Source organism: Haliotis rubra, unplaced genomic scaffold (genome assembly GCF_003918875.1).
Source record: "Haliotis rubra isolate DU_JTF1 unplaced genomic scaffold, ASM391887v1 Scf161, whole genome shotgun sequence".
Lineage (NCBI taxonomy): Eukaryota > Metazoa > Mollusca > Gastropoda > Lepetellida > Haliotidae > Haliotis > Haliotis rubra.
The window spans coordinates 1,408,697-1,426,411 of NW_025765570.1; the positions used below are offsets into that span (position 1 = coordinate 1,408,697).

At 42.2% G+C, this 17,715-nt stretch overlaps 1 protein-coding gene across 1 annotated transcript; it reads right to left on the reverse strand.

The window, feature by feature from the left end:
* Positions 1-7,036: 7,036 nt before the first annotated feature.
* On the reverse strand, positions 7,037-8,332 carry LOC124271539. The gene has a single exon (XM_046706680.1). It carries the CDS (start codon positions 8,330-8,332, stop codon positions 7,037-7,039), a length of 1,296 nt encoding a protein of 431 aa, XP_046562636.1.
* Between the last annotated feature and the right edge of the window lie 9,383 nt (positions 8,333-17,715).

Sequence of the window (17,715 nt, forward strand, 5' to 3'; positions counted from 1 at the left end):
CACCATACATTAAGATCATTGTCGCACGTTACGTCTGTGTGGTGTTGAGAGACAGCACCATACATTAAGATCATTGTCGCATGTTACGTCTGTGTGTTACGTCTGTGTGGTGTTGAAAGACAGCACCATACATTAAGATCATTGTCGCATGTTACGTCTGTGTGATCATTGTGGTGTTGAGACAGCACCATACATTAAGATCATTGTCGCATGTTACGTCTGTGTGGTGTTGAGAGACAGCACCATACATACATTAAGATCATTGTCGCATGTTACGTCTGTGTGTTGTTGTGGTGTTGACAGCACCATACATTAAGATCATTGTCGCACGTTACGTCTGTGTGGTGTTGAGAGACAGCACCTTACATTAAGATCATTGTCGCATGTTACGTCTGTGTGGTGTTGAAAGACATCACCATACATTTAGATCATTGTCGCACGTTACGTCTGTGTGGTGTTGAGAGACAGCACCATACATTAAGATCATTGTCGCATGTTACGTCTGTGTGGTGTTGAGAGACAGCACCATACATTAAGATCATTGTCGCATGTTACGTCTGTGTGGTGTTGAGAGACAGCACCATACATTAAGATCATTGTCGCATGTTACGTCTGTGTGGTGTTGAAAGACAGCACCATACATTAAGACCATTGTCGCATGTTACGTCTGTGTGGTGTTGAGAGACAGCACCATACATTAAGATCATTGTCGCATGTTACGTCTGTGTGGTGTTGAAAGACAGCACCATACATTAAGATCATTTACGTCTGTGGTGTTGAAAGACAGCACCATACATTAAGATCATTGTCGCATGTTACGTCTGTGTGGTGTTGAAAGACAGCACCATACATTAAGATCATCGCATGTACGTCTGTGGTGTTACGTCATTAAGATCATTGTCGCATGTTACGTCTGTGTTGAAAGACAGCACCATACATTAAGATCATTGTCGCATGTTACGTCTGTGTGGTGTTGAGAGACAGCACCATACATTAAGATCATTGTCGCATGTTACGTCTGTGTGGTGTTGAGTTGAGACAGCACCATACATTAAGATCATTGTCGCATCGTTACGTCTGTGTGGTGTTGAGAGACAGCACCATACATTAAGATCATTGTCGCATGTTACGTCTGTGTGGTGTTGAGAGACAGCACCATACATTAAGATCATTGTCGCATGTTACGTCTGTGTGGTGTTGAGAAACAGCACCATACATTAAGATCATTGTCGCATGTTACGTCTGTGTGGTGTTGAGAGACAGCACCATACATTAAGATCATTGTCGCATGTTACGTCTGTGTGATCTCTGTGACATAAACATTAATACCACAGGATCTCTTTTCCAAACGCGAACAACCAAACTCGTGCATTATTATAATTTGTTAAATATTAAACATCAAAACAAACAGCTGGTGACACAACGCTTATTCTGGTAAAGGAAATAAACCATATTATACAAGAATTTTGCATTTCAACATCGAACATTCCAAATAAAGCAGCATTTCGAAAGTCGTAGTAGAAGTCGTAGCAATAACGATATCCTGTTCGGTCTCAGCACTTCACGCTTAACTACCAGTTGTGTTGAGATGAAGTCTTAAAATAAATAAATGTGATATGTTGAGTTTCCCCCTTCCGAAACGACAGTGATGTCCATTCACCACGACTATTTCCAGAGCCGAGAGGAGTATGTCAGCTTCAGCAGTGTCATATCGCAGGCAATAGGGGATCTGCCTTGTTAGACTGTAGGTAATCGGTGGTCGTATAATATGTGACTCTATCGATTTTTTATTAGAATGGCCATCATTGAAGGTGGTGTAAGGTTTCGTCGTGTACGACAGCTCTACAAGCTGGTATGTAAAAAACCTACTCCACTTTGACGCACTCGATTTGGAACAGCAGACTGATCGGTGACGTCACCTGCTAATTTTGGCGTCATTTGACGTCAAGTGATGCACAAATGCGATTTTGACTTTGCCAAGTTTTAGGTGTCGGGGATATTTTTGTCTCCAGTTCACGGAACTAAAAGACTGGTAAATAGAGATTGGTGTGAAATATTAAACTCCTGTTTCAATAAGACACCTGTTGTCAAATTATGTCGGAGCAGAATGTGTGATGATTTCGGTCGCGGATGCAGCAAACAATAGCCCTGATAGTCAGGTTCGCTACAACACATTATTACGCTTTAAATGTTAAACAGCTCTTCAAAGCGAGCAAGATACAATTGCACATTACTCGCAATCATGGTAGAACCAAGGTGTACATTTCATCTGTTGCATATGCCGTTCGAGCTGCACTTTATTATCCCCAAATAAGGAGTGGAAATAATATTATTTTACAGTTCTAACCGCTGAATTGAAAGTGTTAAGAAACGACATTCCTGGTGTAACAGCGCGGCATGCAGCCAGTACCATTGTGCAGGGTCTCGCTATCAAAGTATGACATGACTTTTTCTGTTAAGGAAAAGAGACATTTTGGCTCCATTACAAGATTTCTGTTTAACGCCGTTCTGAGCAGCATGGTTTGCAAGCAGGAGTGAATAGTCATTTTACCCCGCTGTTGGTACTAACGTAGGAAGGAAGGTGAGAGAGATGGTTTTATGGAGAAGCATGGACAATGTGAGTGACTATAATTTATGGACAAAGTAAGTGACTCCCCTGCATGTACAAAATCAATGACCCTCTCCCCTTCCCATATTTTTAAGCATAATTTTCGACATCAACCCCCATTTAAAAAAATAATAACACCCCCAAAAAATAAAAATAAAATAAATAATAATAATAATAAAAATAAAAAAATTAAAAAATAAAAAAATAAATTAATAATAATAATATAAATTTAAACAAAATAAAATTAAAATAAAAATAAAAATAAAAAAATTAATAAACAAACAAAAACCAAACAAAAAACCCTCGCCTTAAATTATGAACGGTCCTTAAATTATGGACGGTCCACAAAATTTTCGAAGTATGCCAACGTTTGGCTCCTACGTCCTGCATACGCGGGCCATAAGTTGTACGTAAGTTATGCGACCGTTGACACACTTTCACACTCCTTTATTTTTAAGTTACTCATAAGTCGAAATAATGCCCAGCGTATCCAAAACTTATTTCTAACCTATGAGTAACGTGCTTTGAACGTATGTGTAACTTTTATCGACTTATCTCCAACGCATATTGACGTATGTAGACGTATTTGACGTATTCCGGACGACCACCGAATTTACTGAACCTGTTTCTAACTTACAGCTACCGTATGATGGCGTATTAGCAGTGTTTAGGGGAATTGGTAGATGTAAATGGGGTTCACAGGAGGAAACCGACAGTACTCCTCAAGACACCGTGGTGACCAGATGTCCGTGTCACGTCACACGTGATCGTCGGCGATAGGCGGCCGCGCGCTTTGGATAAGTTAGACGACTATCGTTAGGCACAATTGCAAGTTGTGAACGCCGACAACGCGCTAAGCATGGTATAAATTATCTGTACGTTATCGATACGGTCGATATAAGTTACTAATACGTTATGTATACGTCCGCATAGTTATGAATACGCTATATAAACGCCCAACATTGAAAAAATACATCGATAGTTAAGAGTATACCACCTATTTAGAGAGATTTTGATCGTTCGACATACGCTGGCTAAATCGTCAAGGTGTGACAAAAAGGGGGGCTTTTAACGGGGCGTTTAACATTTAACGTTTAGCAAAGCATGATGTGGTATGTGTAATAATGTTTTGCAAAACAGATCCTTTTGAACGTTCAGTTCGTCTATTTGTTTAAATGTTGAAACACTTTCAACTTCTTGAAACGGTTTTCAGTATTGAAAACACTTACAGACAGACAGACAGACTGACAAACAGACGGATAGATAGATACACACATGTCACATGGGATTTAAAATACGAGACATATAGAAGCAACACATCCAACCCATGATGTGTTCACATGCCCAGAGTCATTGTTGACGTAATGAATATGTAATTCTGGTGAGCACGTGAATATTTCTGTATATACAATTGATCGATAGCTGTAGCCGGGATTGAAATATCTCTGCACTTCACGGCCAGCAACATTTCAGTCGTAATGTGTACTGACGTACCAATACATCATGACTGCACTGACATCACTGTTGTCATAATGTGTAGTGACGTAACAATAGGTCATGACTGCACTTATATCACTGTTGTCATAATGTGTAGTGACGTAAAAAATAGGTCATAACGACATTCATATCACTGTTGTCATAATGTGTAGTGACGTAACAATAGGTCATGACTGCACTTATATCACTGTTGTCACAATGTGTAGTGACGTAACAATAGATCATGACTGCACTGACATCACTGTTGTTTGAATGTGTAGTGACGTAAGAGCAGATCATGACTGCATTGATATCACTGTTGTCATAATGTGTAGTGACGTGACAATAGGTCATAACGACATTCCTATCACTGTTGTCATAATATGTAGTGACGTAACAATAGGTCATGACTGCAATGATATCACTGTTGTCATAATGTGTAGTGACGTAACAATAGATCATGACTGCATTGATATCACTGTTGTCATAATATGTAGTAGTGACGTAACAATAGGTCATGACTGCAATAATATCAATGTTGTCATAATGTGTAGTGACGTAACAATAGATCATTATTGCAATGATATCACTGTTGTCATAATGTGCAGTGACTTAACAATAGGTCATGACGACATATATCATTGTTGTCATAATGTGTAATGACTTCCCAATAAATTGTGACGACACTCATGTCATTGTTTCAACAATGTGTAGTGACGTCACAACAGATCATACCCCACGGGTATCAATGTTGACACTTTATATATACATGAACACTTTTAGCTGACATGCAAGGTTGTTTCTGGACAAAGACATATTTTCTTCTTCACAGTTTATGAGTGAGGGTGTTCTTATTGTCATACGGATTTGGAAGAAAACACCTGTGTCTATCACTTGGTAAATACTTCTCGTAACATGTGATTATGATAAACATGTAATATCTCTTTACATACTTTTGATTGATATTATATCAGAAATATCACTGCATACAACTGATTTCAGTCAAAAAAAAACCATTTGTTCAGAAAGAAGGGAATAGTCCGGTCATGTGAGAAGGAAGTCGTCACGGCGCGTATGCGACATGTCGTAAAGGACTTCCCTGTATCCCATGAGGGTAATATACTCTGTCAGTCAGCTAACCATTCGCGTTGTCCGCAACTTTGGCACGGATTAAATTGAGACAGATTAGTACCGAGTGTTGAAGATACGTTCATTGACTGATTGGTCTATCTCACACACCTGCGTACGCACGCCGACGCTGAGGCCACAGACGTATATATATATAATCTTTTATTCCTCCATAGTGAAGAGTACAGAAAGAGACAATATTTATGCACTTATTTCAGGATTTCCGTGCGCATTAGAGCCAATACCACGTTTTCTTAATCAGTCAAATGCAAGAGTCACAATGAGTCACTGGAACACAGCTTTGTACATCATGGTGATGTATTTTATGCACAGAGTGGAAAACTCAATCAAGTCCTCTTTGATCAGAGGAAAGTCGGTTGTACACGACAACAAGCACTCTGTAAGTTCATTTGGGTTCATGTTGTGAAGTTTCACGCTGAATTCGATTGGCCCAACATTGATTAGGCCTGTCCACAGTTCGTCCCGAGTTGCATCTGTGTATCCACACACAACTACGGCGTGCGTGAGGGGGGTCATCGTACATCATCCCACACCGATGACACAGCCCTGCTTCACATAGGTCTCTCACTGTAGCACAGGCTTTGATGACAAAGTTAGCTTGCCGTCTGAGTGATGCATCAAGCAATGACACCTTCCATGCAGGGTGGACTTCAAGCTGGCGATGTATCCGCTGGAACTTGTGAAGATCAGAGTCATCTGCCAACCGACTGTTCCATTGTGCTACATGATACTCTCTGACTGAAGTCTTCACTATTCTCCTCCACTTCGAACGCCCTAGGAAGGACCCTGATTCTAGGAATTTTTCCAAGTGACAATAGAGTAGGTACTTCTTAAGCACCCTGACTACATCAGGCACATATCCAAACGATGACGATGGGACGTTGTGCAAGTAGCCCATCAACCGGGATATAAACAGTTTGTGAGGTAGATATCTGTGGTCCATATTCAAGAGACCACCCAGGAAACACAACTTCCGCTGGTCTATAACTGCCTCTAGAGGCAACACTCCCAAGGAGTCCAAGACAACTATCAGTTCGAGTGGTACGAGGCAAGTCTTGGATTGATTTAATGACGTGTCTGTATGATCTCTCCAGAATTAAGATCTCAACTTTGGAAAGGTTAGTCCACAGTTCCGACCCGTACAGGGCTTTGGGAAGAAACACACGGTTAACAACTGTCAGGCTGATGATTGGGTTTGTAAACCGTGGGTGAAACCCACAAGCTGTCAGTGATCTCACACCGGACCGCAAGGAAATGGCAGCTAGCGTCACATGCTCTATGCTTGACATGTTTCCTGACAAGACTATCCCAACATGGCGGATTGATTCCTTCCACGGGAGAGGTTGGTCATACAACCTGACTTCAACCTGCTCTAGCTGCTGAGATCTCGGCCGGTATGGAAAAGTGACAATTTCACTCTTGGAGGAGGACAGTACGTATCTCCAGTCGTTGCTGTATTCCTCCGAAATCCTCACCATCGATCTAAGGGCAGAGAGCCTTGATGAAATGAGTGCTACATCATCTGCTTGAGTGGGAGAACACACGCTTAAGTCCATCACGACAGCGCCGAGATTCGACTCAGAGAGTTTCTGGAGTAGGGAGTTTATGTACAGCAGGTACAACTTCCCTGACAGCACACCACCTTGTCTGATACCCTGCATCATGGGGATAGGCCTAGAGCACATTGAGTCAAGGAAAACTCGACACATCATTCCCGTGTACATGTCGTCAAGAACAGTCCACAAGGAGCCTTTAACTCCACACTCGAATAACTTGTATTTGAGACCACTGTGCCATACTGTATCAAAGGCCTTTGATGTATCCAGGAACACAACATGGGTATCCTCCTTCCGCTCGTGGTAATGGCGTATCGTCTCTTGCAAGTTGAAGGATGTGTGAAGGGCAGATAACTGAGATTGGTATGCCATTTGTTGTGGGTGGGGGGAAGGTATCAGATTGATTTAGTCCGTCCAGTCGAGACAGGAGCACCATCTCAAACACTTTTGACAACACAGGGGAGAGTGATATGCCACGGTAAGAGTTCGGGTCTTTCTTTGATTTATTCCCACCTTTGTACAGAGGCACCAGGATGCTCTCGCGCCAAGCTGTCGGGATATGTCCGGATTCAAGAATGATGTTGTAGAGGGTTGCCAAGTGAAACATCAAGGTTCTGCCACCATACTTTAGGTGCTCGTACACGATCTTGTCAGCACCACCAGCTTTATTGTTCTTCAGCTTGGCACAGCACTCAGCGACTTCCAACTCTGTGAATTTCATTGGCTGTGGATCACGTTCTTCCTTGCATTTAACACGGATCTCCTCAACTAGGGATTCTATCTGCTCACAGAAGGAAGAGTTGAAATTGTCTCGGTCTTTGGCAGCATATACATCCTGAAAATGGTTAGCCCAAGCATCAAATATAGCCTCTGGATCACTGTGCACAGCTCCTTGATACAATATCGGGGAAAGTGTTGACTTGTGTCCCCCTCTTATTGACCGCACACAGTTCCAGAAGGTCCGGATATCAAGGTCATGGGATTGTTCGAGTTCTTGAAAAGTCTGTGAGATATGGTTATCACTTGCTTGCTTCATGTGCTTCCTGAAGTCAGATTTTGCTGCCTTGTATTCTCTGTAGGACGTGTGTGCAGGCCCACGAGGTTTGCCATCAGCAAGCCAAACACGACGCTTAGCAGTCATGTGATTATGATAATCATTCACAACTTTGTTCCAGTATGGTTTCAGGAATGACCTGAATGATTTCATTGGTAGTGTCTCCCTGCTGGCATGCAAAATAGTACATGTTATTGCTGAATAATATTCATCAATATCAGTCAATTCACAATCCTCTGTGGGAGGTTTAATACTCCACAGCAGATGGGAAACAGCAAAGGTATAATCCTTCAACATGTCCTGACTTCTAGCTTTTTCCCATGAGACAATCCCTCGTCCCTCTCGCGTGAGTGTTGGTAGAGGTGATGGCAGGGACAAGGTGCAGATGACCGGGTTGTGGTCAGACACATTGAAAGGGGCATCGTCTAAGATACGGGCACATAAAACATCACTCAGGGTCGTCTCAGGCAACAAGATATGGTCAATCATAGTGCGTGGTCCATGCTGATAAGAGCAGAAGGTCCAAGTTGGACCTGAACAGAGATCCAGAGTGTTCACTGAAGTAAGGCCTGACCTTTGAATTGTCTCGTTCATTCTTCTTGATCGGACATCTTCTGTGAATCTGTAATGAGCACATTTGACTTTTGTATTTAGATCCCCCATGATAATTACTTCACCAAGTTCTGAGTAGGCAGCATATATGTCATCGACAATGTCAAGGCAAGTAAAGAACAACTCATTTGGTCTAGTCACAGCCGGTAGGTACACATTAAATATGTACAAAGGTCTGCATCCAGGAACGTGAATCTCAACACCAACTAAGAAGTCATAGTCGCTAGGTACCTCTTGACAATAGCAGTGGAATCGCTTAGATATAAGCAAAGCGACACCACCTCTAGATGCAAAGAACCCATCAGGCAGTAGTTGACCATCTCCAAAACATCTAGCAATCACTGAATATGGATCGGCAATTTGTGTTAGTAATTGGAGGTTATGATTACCGAGCTGATGTTCACTCAGTCCACAAATGTCCACTTCACACTGTGAGAGGCATGATTTAAAATATAAAATTAAAATAAAAATAAAAAAATTAATAAACAAACAAAAACCAAACAAAAAACCCTCGCCTTAAATTATGAACGGTCCTTAAATTATGGACGGTCCACAAAATTTTCGAAGTATGCCAACGTTTGGCTCCTACGTCCTGCATACGCGGGCCATAAGTTGTACGTAAGTTATGCGACCGTTGACACACTTTCACACTCCTTTATTTTTAAGTTACTCATAAGTCGAAATAATGCCCAGCGTATCCAAAACTTATTTCTAACCTATGAGTAACGTGCTTTGAACGTATGTGTAACTTTTTATCGACTTATCTCCAACGCATATTGACGTATGTAGACGTATTTGACGTATTCCGGACGACCACCGAATTTACTGAACCTGTTTCTAACTTACAGCTACCGTATGATGGCGTATTAGCAGTGTTTAGGGGAATTGGTAGATGTAAATGGGGTTCACAGGAGGAAACCGACAGTACTCCTCAAGACACCGTGGTGACCAGATGTCCGTGTCACGTCACGTGATCGTCGGCGATAGGCGGCCGCGCGCTTTGGATAAGTTAGACGACTATCGTTAGGCACAATTGCAAGTTGTGAACGCCGACAACGCGCTAAGCATGGTATAAATTATCTGTACGTTATCGATACGGTCGATATAAGTTACTAATACGTTATGTATACGTCCGCATAGTTATGAATACGCTATATAAACGCCCAACATTGAAAAATACATCGATAGTTAAGAGTATACCACCTATTTAGAGAGATTTTGATCGTTCGACATACGCTGGCTAAATCGTCAAGGTGTGACAAAAGGGGCTTTTAACGGGGCGTTTAACATTTAACGTTTAGCAAAGCATGATGTGGTATGTGTAATAATGTTTTGCAAAACAGATCCTTTTGAACGTTCAGTTCGTCTATTTGTTTAAATGTTGAAACACTTTCAACTTCTTGAAACGGTTTTCAGTATTGAAAACACTTACAGACAGACAGACAGACAGACAGACAGACAGACTGACAAACAGACGGATAGATAGATACACACATGTCACATGGGATTTAAAATACGAGACATATAGAAGCAACACATCCAACCCATGATGTGTTCACATGCCCAGAGTCATTGTTGACGTAATGAATATGTAATTCTGGTGAGCACGTGAATATTTCTGTATATACAATTGATCGATAGCTGTAGCCGGGATTGAAATATCTCTGCACTTCACGGCCAGCAACATTTCAGTCGTAATGTGTACTGACGTACCAATACATCATGACTGCACTGACATCACTGTTGTCATAATGTGTAGTGACGTAACAATAGGTCATGACTGCACTTATATCACTGTTGTCATAATGTGTAGTGACGTAAAAAATAGGTCATAACGACATTCATATCACTGTTGTCATAATGTGTAGTGACGTAACAATAGGTCATGACTGCACTTATATCACTGTTGTCACAATGTGTAGTGACGTAACAATAGATCATGACTGCACTGACATCACTGTTGTTTGAATGTGTAGTGACGTAAGAGCAGATCATGACTGCATTGATATCACTGTTGTCATAATGTGTAGTGACGTGACAATAGGTCATAACGACATTCCTATCACTGTTGTCATAATATGTAGTGACGTAACAATAGGTCATGACTGCAATGATATCACTGTTGTCATAATGTGTAGTGACGTAACAATAGATCATGACTGCATTGATATCACTGTTGTCATAATATGTAGTGACGTAACAATAGGTCATGACTGCAATAATATCAATGTTGTCATAATGTGTAGTGACGTAACAATAGATCATTATTGCAATGATATCACTGTTGTCATAATGTGCAGTGACTTAACAATAGGTCATGACGACATATATCATTGTCGTCATAATATGTAATGACGTCCCAATAAATTGTGACGACACTCATGTCATTGTTTCAACAATGTGTAGTGACGTCGCAACAGATCATACCCCACGGGTATCAATGTTGACACTTTATATATACATGAACACATTTAGCTGACATGCAAGGTTGTTTCTTGACAAAGACATATTTTCTTCTTCACAGTTTATGAGTGAGGGTGTTCTTATTGTCATACGGATTTGGAAGAAAACACCTGTGTCTATCACTTGGTAAATACTTCTCGTAACATGTGACTATGATAAACATGTAATATCTCTTTACATACTTTTGATTGATATTATATCAGAAATATCACTGCATACAACTGATTTCAGTCAAAAACATTTGTTCAGAAAGAAGGGAATAGTCCGGTCATGTGAGAAGAAAGTCGTCACGGCGCGTATGCGACATGTCGTAAAGGACTTCCCTGTATCCCATGAGGGTAATATACTCTGTCAGTCAGCTAACCATTCGCGTTGTCCGCAACTTTGGCACGGATTAAATTGAGACAGATTAGTACCGAGTGTTGAAGATACGTTCATTGACTGATTGGTCTATCTCACACACCTGCGTACGCACGCCGACGCTGAGGCCACAGACGTAGCCGAGTAACAGAACGTGCGTCTGGGATTAGAAGCATATGGCTGCTTACGGTCGCGGTGGCTGGGATTAAAAACAATATGTTCCCTAAAATAAGGGGGGGAAACCTCCCCAACCCCACCGTGAAAACAGAAACTTGTTTTACATCTTTCACCAGACATGCTGGATGAAAAATTGCGAAATAACATTTTGTTTGTAACCAATTCCCCCACCCCAATACAAAACTACAGAACGACTGGTCAGCAGGGCTGGACGCGAGCTGTTTCATAGATGTATCGCGATTGGCAGCAGGTTCGTAGATATATCCCGCTAAGACAAGGTTATACATGTATTTGTTTGAAGACTGTATTGGGGTAACCCCGAGTTGTATGCTGTGTCCATTATTCATAACGACAGAACGGAGCTACACGTGTATCACATAGGTTAATCCACGGTGTACTTGACCTAAAGCATGCTTTTTGAATAACAGACAGGCAGAAGTCGTTACGGTTCCAATTATAGGCATAAAGGTTTGGACAATATTCCGTGTCTTCCCTCTTTGAGAAACAGACAATAACCGATATACTATTGACCTTTACCATATGCCACATAATTGCCGGCGTTCTGTGCCCGTTTCGCAAAACGACCTGAGCGCCGTTGTAGGAAGCAGTGTTAGCGCTAAGGTGATCTTAACTCCCACACCTTAACATGGACTTGTTGTTTCGTACCAAGGCACCGTGATCGCAACGACTGTCGAAAGTCTATGTTAAACAGTTACGACCGCCCAAGCCCTAAGGGATGACCCTTTCTACTAAGCTAAACAAGCCATGCCTGTAACATTGTCCGAAAATCACCGACGGTGGTCTAAGAATATACATATACATACATGCAACATACATTCAATAAAGTTCTTCGATGACTGATTATTTAGCAACTTAAATTTATTGTTTATGTAAACCATGTCTCGTCACTATATGGCTGAAATATTGCCGAGGTGACGTTAAATTCTAACTCACTCACTCACCCATTCAATAAAGATCAAGATGACAGCATACTCAAGTGATCTAGAGACTTTAACGTAATAATGTATTCAAACTGGATACAGTTTTAAGTGATAAGGTGATAATGTTTTACGTAATTTCTGCATATTAGGCAACATATAACAATTCTTCGGAATATAATGTTGTTGGAGAATATGACAAACTTTGATGAGAAACAATAATTTAGTGGCTGGGGAAATGGTTCCTCCAGTTCACACAATAGGTACGAAAATACACGTGAGATAACATGTTCTTGATCAGCAAGTGAAATTTGAAAATTTGATGTATTTTGAATATCAGTGTATCTTTTAGAAATATTAACTACGACATTGTCTCGGACACCACAGATAACCCCTACAGAAGGTGTTCCTGTCACGTGATGCGGAGATGGCACCACAGATAACCCGTACAGAGGGTGTTCCTGTCACGTGATGCGGAGATGGCACCACAGATAACTCCTACAGAAGGTGTTCCTGTCACGTGATGCGGAGATGGCACCACAGATAACTCCTACAGAGGGTGTTCCTGTCACGTGATGCGGAGATGGCACCACAGATAACCCTGCAGAAGGTGTTCCTGTCACGTGATGCGGAGATGGCACCACAGAAAACTTCTAGAGAGGGTGTTCCTGTCACGTGATGCGGAGAAGGCAAAACAGAAAACTCCTGCAGAAGGTGTTCATGTCACATGATGCGGAGATGGCAAAACAGATAACTCCTACAGAAGGTGTTCCTGTCACGTGATGCGGAGAAGGCAAAACAGAAAACTCCTACAGAGGGTGTTCCTGTCACGTGATGCGGAGAAGGCAAAACAGAAAACTCCTACAGAAGGTGTTCATGTCACATGATGCGGAGATGGCACCACGGATAACCCCTACATAGGGTGTTCCTGTCACGTGAGGCGGAGATGGCACCACAGATAACTCCTTGAGAAGGTGTTCCTGTCACTGTCATGTGATGCGCAGATGGCACCACAGATAACCCCTACATAGGGTGTTCCTGTCACGTGATGCGGAGATGGCACCACAGATAACTCCTAGAGAAGGTGTTCCTGTCACTGTCATGTGATGCGCAGATGGCACCACGGATAACCCCTACATAGGGTGTTCCTGTCACGTGAGGCGCAGATGGCACCACAGATAACTCCTACAGAGGGTGTTCCTGTCACGTGAGGCGGAGATGGCACCACAGATAACTCCTACAGAGGGTGTTCCTGTCACGTGAGGCGGAGATGGCACCACAGATAACCCCTACACAGAGGGTGTTCCTGTCACGTGAGGCGGAGATGGCACCACAGATAACCCCTACAGAGGGTGTTCCTGTCACGTGAGGCGGAGATGGCACCACAGATAACCCCTACAGAGGGGTGTTCCCTGTCACGGAGATGGCACCACAGATAACCCCTACAGAGGGGTGTTCCTGCGTGAGGCGGAGATGGCACCACCGATAACCCCTACAGAGGGTGTTCCTGTCACGTGAGGCGGAGATGGCACCACAGATAACCCCTACAGAGGGTGTTCCTGTCACGTGAGGCGGAGATGGCACCACAGATAACCCCTACAGAGGGTGTTCCTGTCACGTGAGGCGGAGATGGCACCACAGATACATCCTACAGAGTGTTCCTGTCACTGTCACGTGATGCGCAGATGGCACCACAGATAACTCCTACAGAGGGTGTTCCTGTCACGTGATGCGGAGAAACACATGAAACAAAGAAGGAATGGTCGGCTCAAACTGTCTGAACGAGGTACATGTCTCACCTTCCTGCGTGATTTCCCAGCGGGCTAGCACTATAAAACTGGTGTTAGTCTGGTCTACACACACCTATCCACCCCCACCCCCACCCCACACCCACCGCACGCACACATCCACACTTTGTCTCTTAATCTCTCTGACACACAGTCAGTCTTTATCTCACTCTCTCTCACACGCAGTCAGTTTCTATCTCACTCTCACTCACACACAGTCAGTCTCTATCTCACTCTCTCTCACACACAGTCAGTCTCTATCTCAATCTCTATCACACACAGTATCTATCTCACTCTCGCTCTCACACACCCGCAAGCACGCCCACGCGCGCGCGCACACACACACACACAAAGTAGAATACCAAACAATGTATCCGAAACTCAGAATCGTGTAGTTCAATGATTGCTGAAGACATGGAGTAACTTGAGGTTGCTAAGGAACAAATATACACAAGATGTGACCCATGACCAGCCTCACCGTAACACCGCAGTTTTCCGAAGAGTATAAAACTATTCATATATTGATGGTAAGAAGTCTTATTTACTACATAATAATAGTTGTAAAATGATCGCTGAATATTCATCGTTGTAGTCTCAATATCAGTGATTTGCCAAAACGTATATATCCGCATACATTTAAATGTTAAGATCACATGCATTAATGAGTTTGAAATATCACTATAGATAACAGTCTGGATCTAGAGATGGCTGGATTGATATGCGAGATTATTACCTGGATACCTATCTGTATACATTGTATTGTAATCTTGTCACCGTATACGGGTCGCGGCAACAGCAGCGACGACACATACAGCTACTGTGTACGCATGGCGTTAGCGAACACGAAGTAGCTTGCCTAGCGGATTAGTCTCTATACATGCGTACGTGATATACTTTCGGCTGTAGAAGACACTCTTGTCAGGAGTATTGTAGTTGTCGTGTATATTGACGCGCGACTGTGTGTTTACGAGCAACTGTTGATTAAAGAAGTGACGAGGTAAAGAGTGGCTACAGTAGCGAGATACTGTCTTGCAATGGCACACAGACACATATCTCGATTAATCTTAAATGTCAACAGATAAGCCAGTTTTTAATTGCATAGTTACTTTTCAAGTTTGATCAGATTTCGTCTTAATTGTATCGTTTACTTGTATTATGTTTTTGTTTGGACATCGAAGTATCATTACACGCTGAAAATATGACTTACTAGCGGACATAATGGGGCTATCGCCGTGATGGAATTGCACTGTGTGTATCTCTTATATAGGAATTAGTTACGATTGACGTAGAATTGTAGAATATTGTCGTCAATCTTTTAATTACAGCTCACACTGCGCATGCGCAGCCGGTAAGTATAAGTAGGTATACTATTCATGTGAATATATAGAAAGTGTAATATCAGCGAACGTAGCCATTTAGTAGAATAAGAACTGAGTAGGGAAATGACTACATTTTGGTCATCAGGAAGTGTGTGTTGTTCTGTCTGCATTTAGTGTCACCAGTCACACATTTTAGTTTAAATTAAACAGCATTGTTGAAAGAGTTGGCAGTTTACGGTATGTCCAGTTCAACATTAAACTCTGGAACATGTTTTTCACCATTTGTGAAGCAATATTTTCTGCGCGTCCTTCTGAATCTCCGCTCTAAATACATCCCCAAAATCTCAGACTAAGGAGGATGTGCTGTCTCACAAATGGGTATAAGCAAACTGACTGAAATTCAAGACACTAGTTTCGAAACAAACGCCAACTGTTTTTTCTGGTTTATTAATAACATATCTAAGTACTTCAAGAAATTATAAATATATGGGCATATGAGTGAGTGAGCTTAGTTTTACGCCGCACTCAGCAATATTCCAGATATATGGCGGCGGTCTGTAAATAATCGAGTCTGGACTAGACAATCCAGTGATCAACAGCATGAGCATCGATCTGCGCAATTGGGAACCGATGACATGTGTCAACCAAGTCAGCAAGCCTGACCACCCGATCCCGTTAGTCAAGCACGACAAGCATGGGTTACTGAATATCAATATTCTAACCCGGGCCTTAACGGGTGTTGGGCATATTGGTTATTACAGTACAAAATGTATACAGTAGTATGTTTTATACCGTGATACCGTACATGGAAAGATTTTTATATTGAAAGTCTGTGGAAGATCATGTATTGTATCGCCACTACCATAGTTATTGATAGAGTGAGTTACAGGTGTGTTCGAAACTTTCTAACTGTATCCAGGCCACTGCATCAGCAACGCTCGCACATCAGGCAATGTGCACAGGACCTGTCAAGTATTTTCACAACCTGATGCGCCAATAAAATCCTCGAGAGAAGCCTTGCACCTTGTGTCCAGGAGACCTAACGCAGCTGGGGCATGCCAGGGGTTAGCCACACTGAGAAGACCATGTTAAAATAGTCCTGCTGATCCCACCCAGGTTTTACCCATTTCAAAGATGATAACACAGAGGCAAGAGATAACGGTCTTGTCATCTGTCTGTTGCAGCTCATGACGTGTTGGTACGATGCTGGCTGAGTTGTTGACGGGGTCATCAGTGGGCTGCTGAAATCCCCGAGAACCACACAGTGATCCAGAATAATGATGCTGATTAGAAGGGAGAGATGTTCCCGTGGTGACAAGTGGCTGTATCTGGAGATATACAATGTCTTGGTAACAGACGAATGACACACACGCGCTGATAGAAGTTGAATAAGATTTTGGGTTCCGGATAAAACAGCACGCTAATATACCCGAGTAGCTGGGGAGACAGTACGTACAGTCTGTACTTTGAAGGCAGAGTTCTTGTTTTTTTCTGTAATTGTTAAAAAAGTATGTTTCGTGTACTTGGTGACACTCAGGCCATACCTGCATGGTCTGCCAGCACCGGTAAAGCAGTTAAAGTTGACCCCGTGGCCAGGGTGTACTGTTGGGTGTGTAGTGTGCTTTGTGGTACTAGAGGTGTTCTGTGTTACAAGAAGTGTTGTCTGGTACTAGTGGTGTCCTGTGGTACAAGAAGTGTTCTCTGGTACTAGTGGTGTCCTGTGGTACAAGAAGTGTTCTCTGGTACTAGTGGTGTCCTGTGGTACAAGAAGTGTTCTTTGGTACAAGCGGTGTCCTGTTATGCTTGTTGTTGTGTTATTGCTATATGGTATATACGATTCTCATTGCAGTTCTATGGTATATATGATTCTCATTGCTGCTATATGGTATATATGATTCTCATTGCTGCTATATGGTATATACGATTCTCATTGCTGCTATATGGTATATATGATTCTCATTGCTGCTATATGGTATATACGATTCTCATTGCAGTTCTATGGTATATATGATTCTCATTGCTGCTATATGGTATATACGATTATCATTGCTGCTATATGGTATATGTGATCTCAGTGCTGTTCTATGGTACATATGATTCTCACTGCTGTTCTATGGTATATATGATTCTCATTGCGGTTCTATGGTATATATGATTCTCATTGCTGTTCTATGGTATATATGATTCTCACTGCTGTTCTATGGTATATATGATTC